The sequence below is a fragment of the Priapulus caudatus genome, unplaced genomic scaffold (genome assembly GCF_000485595.1).
Source record: "Priapulus caudatus unplaced genomic scaffold, Priapulus_caudatus-5.0.1 Scaffold333, whole genome shotgun sequence".
NCBI classification, from domain to species: domain Eukaryota; kingdom Metazoa; phylum Priapulida; class Priapulimorpha; order Priapulimorphida; family Priapulidae; genus Priapulus; species Priapulus caudatus.
This window is the reverse complement of record NW_014577394.1, coordinates 169,057-179,305: the sequence shown is the minus strand read 5'-3', so window position 1 is coordinate 179,305 and position 10,249 is coordinate 169,057. Positions and strand designations below refer to the sequence as shown.

At 49.9% G+C, this 10,249-nt stretch overlaps 1 protein-coding gene across 2 annotated transcripts in view; it reads right to left on the bottom strand.

Moving 5' to 3' along the window:
- Nucleotides 1-10,249, bottom strand: part of LOC106809173 (tumor necrosis factor receptor superfamily member 16-like) — a 67,795-nt gene that overhangs the window by 6,062 nt on the left and 51,484 nt on the right. For both annotated transcript variants that reach the window (XM_014812159.1, XM_014812160.1), the window contains exons 2-3: nucleotides 2,843-3,344; nucleotides 1,946-2,257 (exon numbers count right to left, since the gene is read on the bottom strand). In XM_014812159.1, coding sequence (XP_014667645.1) covers nucleotides 1,946-2,257; nucleotides 2,843-3,344 — 814 coding nt within the window. The remainder of the gene's footprint in view (nucleotides 1-1,945; nucleotides 2,258-2,842; nucleotides 3,345-10,249) is intronic.

Below are 10,249 nucleotides of genomic sequence, written 5' to 3'. Positions count from 1 at the left end.
CTTGCTCAGTCATCAAACGTAGAGCTGCGTCGTATCGACCGATTCTTTCTGCATGTGAGTTTACTAGCGACTGCACGACTGCCGTTCGATCTGCCCAGTCGGCAAAACCAGTGCCGTAGGGGGCATGCTTGTTGCTTTGCGGCACGGACGTTCAAAAACCTAGCGACGGCGGCCGCGTCTCATAACCTGTAGACAACAAGGCGCGTGCCCGGAATGAGAGCGCTCGAGATCCTATTGAACTCGATCCGCATTCATGCAACCTTCGATATCCTAGTTATTCTATAACCCTTCTTTTAACCTATACGTACTACTTATGTCATAAACAGACTCACCATGTCGAGTATTATTAACACGTTTATTTGTTAACAAACTCGAACTGACGCACACATAAACCACAGTACATCGTGATTTCAGTAATATATGGTTAATTGATGGAGCAGAGATTTTAATTGATAATATGAGTTTTAGGCATGGAATAATTGTCATTTACTTCGTCTCCTCTTATGATTATCCAATCAGAGGTGTTTTTCAGAAGTATGTCTCATTTAGACCATTTTCCAAGACCACAGAAATATACATCTGACCGTGAAGTGACCCACGCTCTTTAACCCACACGTAGAACCTAGCCTCTCTCTTAAATAAGCGCGTCTCCTAATGGTCGTATTCTCTCCCGCACTTCATTCTCCATGTTATACATTTTTTAGGTGAACGTCTTATATATACTGACCTGTTACTATAGCTAACGAATGTCGGTTTAGAAATCGCAACTTCCGTTGATAATACCTATCCAAATGTCGCCTGTTAGCGTTATAATACAACCCTATTCGTGGCCACGAAGGGCTAGCTAGGGCCGTACCGTTGCGCGACCTCCTGCGTACCCGCCGCGCGCTTGGTTATAGTGCCGTATTTACCTCTTCACAGGCAAGACAATTTTCCCCGAGAATTGTATTCGATGTATTCAGATAAATAAAACCGATTTAGAATAGTAGAGTGTGCGCGCCTTTCCGCATCTCACCCTGAGCCCTGTGTACGGCCAGGAGTGGCATCCGTTTTTGTAAATGCATGCGTGGTGTGCGCGTGTTGCGCGTGTGTACGTGCCTCTCGCGTTGTTGTGTGTATGCGGTTGCATTTGCATGTGTGTGCAGGTGTGTCTAAGCCCGTTTCTATGTCGCGCTTTACAATAAGGTTACACAGATAAGATTTTAATACTTCGTGTATATTAAGATATTTTAGATCCAAATAAACATTCCCATTAGCACGCCGTGATATAATTTACCATTACCAATCCTCTCACTCATCCCTCTCGTTTTCTCCGTCCCTCATCCCTCTCCCTTTCATCCGCTAACTCCGCCCATTCTTGTCGTACGCCGATTGTTATCTTCTGGTGTTGTCCAAACTGCTCGCGACACTTCGTATCCTTTACGCGATACACGGAAAAAGCCGAGTTTATTCGTCAATAGTCGAATGGAAGAAATTCAAATAATTGATAATCGAAAGCCTGTGACTGCGGCTGTATCTTACCTAGTTCGCTTCGCCAAGCCCGCGCCATCTTTATAGGGGTCTAGCCTGGCCAGGACATTCTCAGCATCGTCTCCAGGACTCATTGTTTGCGGCGCCTTGGGAAGGTGCCTAAACCTCTCATTGTGTTAGGGCCTTTCGGTGTTTACAAGCTGCTAACATGAAAAACACATAAACCCATTTTAAAATAGGTGGAAACACTGAAAAAATGAGTTTTATATCTTCGCATACTACAGGAGTCATTCTTTATAGGGCGATCCAAGGTTTTCGTTATTCCTGAGCTGGTACAAGTGACAAAATTTCCAAATGTAATTTAACAAGTGACATTAATATATTATATGTTCATATGATATACATATATATATATATATATATATATATATATATATATATATACATGTATATATATATGATCGTGCATTGTCACCTTGGCGGTTGCCAATGAACTCCTTCTCCATGTAGATACCGCTATCTGATCCGAGCCGCTTGTGTGCGGTGGCGCCCTCTACATCAGCAGTGACAAGCGCAGGGCTCGGAGTCGCCTGCGCTGCTTTTTGGTGTTTGTGAATCTGCATTCTCTTGATGGCAACGTAGACTATGAGTCCGGCAATGACGAGACCCAGCAAAGCGCAGTACAGTGGAATGATATTGTCGTGGGTGCCACCAGAGGGCGCTAGTTCAGCGCGCGAACTCGGAGCTGGCGTCGACGGCCGATTGCGCAGGTACGGCATGTCTTTATCTACGGAATAAAACGTAGTAGTTAGCGAGATATCTATTGCGCGCTTGCAAATTGCATGCGCTGCTAAACTAAAAAAAAGGAGTACATTCAGGTTCATGCTCCTGGCTTTGCGACTCAACGGTAGCTCAGCTACCTACGCATTTCGCGGGACCATATATACCAGAAATCGGTGCGCGCTGGAGTATACCTACATGTATATAGTACATTCAGTGTACACGAAAAATTCCGCAAGAAGGATATAAATTCAGTTAATTTACGCTTAACGCGACCAACGCTTCCTGGCGGAGCTGAATTAAGCACAACTGCTGTAGTAGGGCGCGCCCTAAGCTGTAATAGGGTATGAGAAAGTTTTGAAATTCACATGTTTGTACATCCCCTAAAAGTCCGTGACTAGTGGTTATTTTTCCCCTGTCTAATAAATCGAGGAACAGCAGGGCGCGATGACCTCTAATAACCATGCCGAAGCTGTTCACGCTGATGCCGTACGTGATGCCCATCGCGATTAGAATCGGTGATTTATCTACGATTCATTCTTTCTTCTAGCCGCCTACAGGTGGCAGCACGATGCCTAGCGCGGTAGCTCACCGAGGCAGATCGTGTCCTGTATGGGTTCGCAAGGCTGCAGCATGATGTGCTTCTCGCTGCAGACGCTGCACGGCCGGCAGGCGTCCGTCTTGCTGAACATCTCCGAGAAGGTGCCGTTCCGACACTTGCGGCAGATGGTGTTGTGTCGCGCGCCGCACGGCCGCGTAGCGCCGTAGCCATGCGAGCACATGTCGCACGGCACGCACGTCCAGCCCCGCGCGTCGAAGTAGTAGTCGCGCTCGCACTGACACTCGCTGTCGCGCGTCACGTTGCACGGCGACGCGACGCGCGCTTCGTCCGGACACGTCCTGCAGGCGCGACACGGCGCACCGCCGGCCTCAGCGGAAAACGTGAGGCCCTCCGTGCACGGCTCACATGTAGTGTTCGCTGCCGGCGTGCAGGGAGAGGCGAGGCCGTGCCCCGCGGGACACGCGTCGCAGCAGCGGTCGTCCACGCCCGCGTATTGCCCATCAGGACAGTCCGTCATCACTGCGGGCGCCATCTGCAATGGGAATAGCGTATGCTGTTAGAAGTTAAAACGTTTAGCCGATTGACGGGTTAATAACACACGGGTACAGGTCTCACACATACGCACGAGAATACAGACGCTTGCGCGCACGCACGCACACACACACACACCACACACACACACACACACACCACAACACCACACCCACACAGCCTCTACCAATCGCACCCACTCCGCACTCGCAACCAACCAACACCCACGCATATCATAGATAACATACGTTAATGACCTACGACGAGCAGTCATTAAAGGTTAGCACAGTCCTTGCTATCTTTGGCTTACGCCTGGTACTACCAGTAGGCCGCTATAGCAAAAAGCCTATTTCATAGATTTTTTCAGAGTGCCCTGTTATTAAGTTTACGTATCCTTTTAGACGTTAATGCGTTGCCGTGATCGGTCGCGGAACAGGCGCGCAAGCAAGCACGCGCACGCACACACACACCCACCACACACACCACACACAGCGAGCCAGCCCAGACATTGACTTCTACATCTACTCTTCATTGTGCGGGCGCTCGGCAATCCTCATGCACAAATAACACGTGCTTTCAGGAATTCCTTTACATATACTTGCTATGCCCAAGGTGCGTGCCGCTGCGTGCGTGCGGCTGCGCTGGCGTGCGCTACGTGAGTCAGCAGGTGCCGGCGACTCGTGGGCCACATGGGGACAGTTCGCCACTATCGTGTGCCGGGTTGTCAAAATACCCAACCACCCCGCCGTGCCTGCCATAACGGTAAGTAACGCTGATATAACAATAAGCTACACGGAATATTGTTAGACTTTGTTAATTGCACGTATTCTACCTCCTCGCCGTTTGTTGTCTGATTATACATTGCATAACAATAATTATGTGCTTCTTCGAAGTGGGACCACCCCCGGACACAGCAGTCTAGGCGCTATGATGTATAGCCTGCCTCGGTCTGCCACTGCCGCTTCATAAGAACAGTGCCGACTTTCCAGGCATCCTTAAGCATGCTCAGCCCGAGGAAAGACAAAAGCGTTTCTCGCGCTGCTTATAGACACAGTGAACGAGCTCCACAATTAAACAGTACTTCGCGTTTCTTGCTTTACATTTGCCCTCGGTTCGTCGCAAATAAAATAACCCGCGTCTGGTTCACGATACTCCGCACAATTTCACCAAATGACGCCCAATAAGGCGTCATTACGCCGAGCCGATGGCTTAAGGTCGCGACTGACCAAATTCCGGTCAGCGCTTTGTACAAATTTTACGAGATGTTGGTTCTTCCGTGGCGAATAAGAAATGATCGAAAAGGCGCGTTTATGGTGGAGCAATATAAGAGCGAGTAATGCCATAAACCGCCATCAGGTCTGCCGTGCTCCTGCAGCTAACCCTCCTCGCACTATTACACTAGAAATCGAAACGTCATTAAAAAGCCAGTTGCCATAAGCGCCAGATGCTCGACCGTACAGCTGAAAAAAACACTTTCCTACGCCCCGAAACGCAACCCTGTGTCGCACAGCCAAGGTAAAGAATGGACACGGAGGTGTGTCCCTCTCGTCTACAACGCGGCGTGCACGCATACGCGATGCGATTACAGCAGGAAACACCAGCAGTTATGCGCCATTCGTAAATTATTCAAGCGACCCGCTTTCAAAAATCGAAATAAAACGCGATTGTCGGTGTACGCGCATAGCTACGGGTTATCCAGATGGAGCGTTTACGCGATCGTATTATTGCATTTACTCCCTCTGTCGGCGCTTTATGGAATTACCGGCTACCTTGCTTTGTAGCCGCTGATCCTGTGCCGTTGCTGATGAGACAGTGTAACGCAGGGTCTGCACGAACAGAGCAAAGCTAATTTAATCAGTTTCGGCGGTTGATCTCAAGCGATCAGTCGAGTGAGATGAATTTAAATCCAATAAAAATTAATTATCTGCACCAGTTATGCGGTGGTTGTCGGCAATCGGCCCCTGGTGTCGCAGAATCCATCACTGTCAAACTACAGGCTGGCTCTTCTCTCTCTCTTCTCTCTCTCTCTCTCTCTTCTCTCTCTCTCTCTCTCTCTCTCACACACACACACCATTTCTTTCTCCTCTCTCTCTTCTCTCTCTCTCTCTCTCTCTCTCTCTCTCTCTCTCTCTGTCTGTCTGTCTCTGTCTAACCTCTCTCGGGCATATCCTAACCGTCGGTGTCTTTCACCCTCTCTCCAGCGCTGCCTTTCGCTCTCACGCACTCTCCACTCTCTCTTTTGCGCTCTGTCCGATAGGCCCTCGAGCCGTACAACTCTCCCTCCACAACCCACGTTAAACCGAGTTTTTTCCAACCTAAGGCGTGGCAGAGAAATAGGCGTCGAAGCAATCGAATCGCACTCGATCATCGGCTGCGTGACCTGCGTGACGTACCGCTGACGTCCCGCTGACGTAACCGATTTCTGTTCCCTATTCTCGGAGGCGCCTCTGTCAAACGCAACCGGTAATTTTCGCCTTCATTTTTAACCACCGGCAACTTCGACTGCACCCCACGTCCACCACCCTTCACACGATCAACGACCAAATCAAACACGGATTTTTCACCAACTCTTTCGTCACTATGCACATGATCGCGAGCTTATACTACAGTATTCAGCATGTAACTCATAAATATGAATTAACAGCTCACGAAATAATACGAACATAATTTAGCAGGCCCCTGCGCATACAAGCATGCGCGTGTAATACGAACAACGTTTAGCAGGTCCCCTATACGTACCATCACGAGCTTACGACACTATAACATTTACTACTGCTTGCTCGCATGATATTGATAACCGCTAGCGTACGCGACGCGCAGCAAGAGTCGCCGAATAATACACCGATACGATTACGAAGCCGTCGTTGATACTTGATCCCATCGCGGGGGTAGTGCGTCACGCGCCGGGCCGTGCTTCAGTCCGGCCGGTGTCCGTGCGTAGCGAGAGCCTGCGGTCAAGCAGGACGCTGGGAATGGAGGGGGTGTACGTGCGACGGTTCCGTACGTAGACACGTAGTCGAGGTTTGTCGCCGGCGAGTGCGAGCTCGCGTACAAAACGCTCGCTGCTCGGCGGCGAACATGTGGCGGGAGCTGGTTGCGCTTTACGACGAGGAGTGGCGGCACTGTTCAAAGCAGGCGCCTCGCGATGCTGCCTCTCATTACAGCGACCCGTATCTGTGACATAACTACATTTCGCCGTCGGCTATCCGGGCTCGGAGGAGAGAGAGAGAGAGAGAGAGAGAGAGACGAGATTGCGAGAGAGAAGAGGACGGATGAGAGAGAGAGAGAGATCGAGCGCGGAGAGCGGCGTGGCCACTGTGTGTACGCGCTGCGCACGTGGTTTGCAAAAGTACTCACATGCGCCTTAGCTGCTAGTGGTGTCGGTTTTCCGACTCTTTTAATTTCTTATTGGCTTTTCAATTACAACGTTGGAATAAGGTTATAGCTGCGTCAATATGTATGAAAAAATGCTTCACGCAAATATAACGATATTTCGTTCGTGCCTTATACAACGCCAGCCGTCGCCACATGCCCGCCATTGATTGTGATGTTGGTAACCTACACGGAGCCTTACACACACTCACAGACGACACCGCCAATTTACATATAACTCAGTGGGTGATTTAATAGAGCAAAATCAAAATCTCGACGTCAATCTTTGTGAATGACTAATGACCATTTACCTGACTGAACGGGCGCACCCCATAACTCATATCCATTAGTTACTTAACTGGACATGACCTCTCGTTAAACTGACGGCATTTATCTAAGTGTGATTTGTAAACGCTTCATGCCATCGACGTTGCTGTGTTAAACGCACGCGCTATCGGGTGGAGAATGAATTGTGATCTCTATAGCGGAAATTGCTTTTGTGCATTTGACCTGGATCTATATAATTTCGCAGAGAGAACGGCGTCAACGTCAAGCGTCCCACAGCAATGGACTGAACATTGCAGTGGCCATGTGACACCGCCCGCAATAGCGCGCGTAGATCCACCGCAGCTGACGATTCGATTGCCAGTGCCACGCCGCAATGTAGCCGCCATAGATCCCCACGCCTGGAACAATTCCGCATGGCAGTGCACGCGCCCGCCCGCGATAGCCGCCGTAGATCCTACCGCCGTGAACTTTCGCACTGCAGTGCAGGCGCCGCCCATAGCCGCTAGCATCACCGCAGTGAACATTCGCATGGCAGTGCACGCGCCGCAATAGCCGCCTAGATCCACCGCAGTGAACATTCGCATGGCAGTGCACGCGCCGCAATAGCCGCCTAGATCCACCGCAGTGAACATTCGCATGGCAGTGCACACGCCGCAATAGCCGCCTAGATCCACCGCAGCCGTAATGATGTGAGTCCCTGTTATCTCCTTCGAGCATCCAGAGGGAGCTTTCCCTAGCGCGCGGCGAACTGAAAGCGTAGGCCGCAGCTTGCGTTTTACTACTCATTCTGGCTCGACTGCCATCTACTTTATAATCCGCACGCATCGCGTCGACGTTCGCAGCACATGCGGGACGACCCGGCCCCACTGCGATTATCTCGCACAGGGTTCTCTGCAAAACCACGATTCGATCGTAAAAACTTCTTTCTCGTCGGCAAAGACGCTCATCGCAAATTACAAACCATAAACGGTCGTAACAGGAATTTCACTCCGGCGGGATGTGGCGAGGCCCTCTTGGTCGACTAGACTTGCACCATTTCACCATTTTATTTCTCAGTGCTCGGCCACGACGGCCACAAAAAGCGCGAAAGCGAAGCTAGCGAACGTTGGCTTTTGTATACTACTCAGCGCTCATGAGATCCGCTTGCTTTATTTCGCATTATGCTGTAGGTTCCATGCACTCACAACGTTTAGACGTGCTAAAGCCACCGTAAGTACATCGCGGCGTTTTGTGCCAGTAGATGCCTTGCCATGTTTCCAGTAGCAAGAATCGGAGTAAAGGCTGAAAATAATTGCCATTGAAACTGAGCCGATTATATTTTGCAGAGATGAGAGAGGACGCACGCAAAAGCGCAAAAGTCACAGAGAGAGCGAGATAGACAAGAGAGAGAGAGAGAGAGAGCGAGAGAGAGAGAGAGAGAGAGAGAAGGAGAGAAAGAAAGGGAGAGAGCGAAATGGAGAGAAAGAGAGAGTGAGTGAAAAAGCGAGACAAGAGGAGAGAAAGAGAGAGATAAATAAATAAATAAAGAAAGAAGGAAAGGCAGGGAAACAGACAGATAGAGATGTGGACAGTAGGAAGGGAGACCAAACAAGTTGGTGTCAGCCATAATAATAGTTTAAATTAGCCTGTGTTCATTGATGTCTGCCAACGTATTTAATTTTAATATGAAGTAAGAAAGTAGGAAAACAGACAATAAGGCAGAGAGAACAAAATAATAGCGGAAGGAAGCGGATTGTTGACAAAGTAAGGAAGTCAAATGAGACACGGAGCAATGTTGCGACGATAATTAAGTGAGAGAGAGAGAGCAAGGAAAAGTTGGGTAGGGGAGAAAGCCTACACGCCTGGCGGCCGCCAGCAGTCGACCTTCGGAAGACAATAAAACTTCAATACTAAGAATACAACAGTGTCTCCCAGCTGTTGTAGTCACGTGAACGGGGCGCAGTGCAGACGCGCATTATAATCATATAAAACAGTCATTTAAACCGACGTTACCCGCGACGAGATAGACCTAGATTACTGCCCCCTGCGCGCCCCACTGCACTGCGTCTGCCGCCATGTTATTATTACTACATACCGTAAAAATTGAATCACACGGCTTATATTTGATGTGGGTTGTTTCGTTCGTCGGGCGGTCGGTGTCGGGGATGAAAGGGGGTGTTGGGGTTAGGAGATGACATCGAGAGCACATAAAGTGCATGTAGTTTATGTGCTTTCGATGGTCTGCGCCTGCCCTTGCCGACCGCTACCTATACGTCACAGCTGTCAACACCGAGCATGGCGAGTCGTCTACGCGCGGTGCGGCGAGTTTGCATATCGTGCAAAAACACACCACACTACACGTTCTCACCTGTGCGGTCGCCTGCGCACGAGACCGCGCGTCCGATACCGGAGCGGTCGACGATTGATTCACCAATTCAAGACGCGAAAGTTGCGGAGGGCCCAATCGAGTCCACAATTTGTCGCGCACGCATGTTCGACGCGGCGAGTCAACATTCCCTCGACCCCCATCGCCTCGGCGACAAAAGGCGACGCGCGGCGAGCGGACAGGCTACACATGTCGTGCACGGCCCAGGCTTTGTTCCTCGCGCCCCGTGGGTGCAGCCAAGTTGCATTAGCCGGCTGCTTTCATGTGCGGTCATAAAGTTTTTACGGCTCGGCCGGCTCGCCGACGGAACACGCTCGCGACAACTGTTATAGCCTAATTAACAGAGCGACGCATAAAGCTAATGACGGCGCCTGGCTGCTGTGCGGGTTTCCGCGCCGCGGCTGCACGCATGCACGCACGCACGCGCACGCACTGACCGGACGCACTGACGCTGCAGCAGCGACAGGTGCAACACTGTACCGCCGCCACGGTCGGCGCTCGCAGCGGAGAGCTGCTGTCGTCTGCGCATGATGGAAAAAACGCTTTCTAGCAGAACCGTTATGAAATTAGATGCGGATTCGTGGAATGGAATTATTGTAATTTCGCCCTTTTTTCTCCGGATGATAATTTCTAAGTCGCCACGCGTCGTTGGTCATTTGCGTAATAATGGCGAACACGAAGATAATAAAAAAGCAGGTATAATTTGCATAACGCGTAGCATATCATCGATGCGAAACAACACGGTTATTTTTAAGACGCATCACCAAACGCATTAGCTGGTTTAGCTATTCATGAAATACAATTTACAATTTGTTTTGTTCACATTATGATAATTGCGGTCTTACATGATCAACTATTGGTGCCACATATGGACATATATA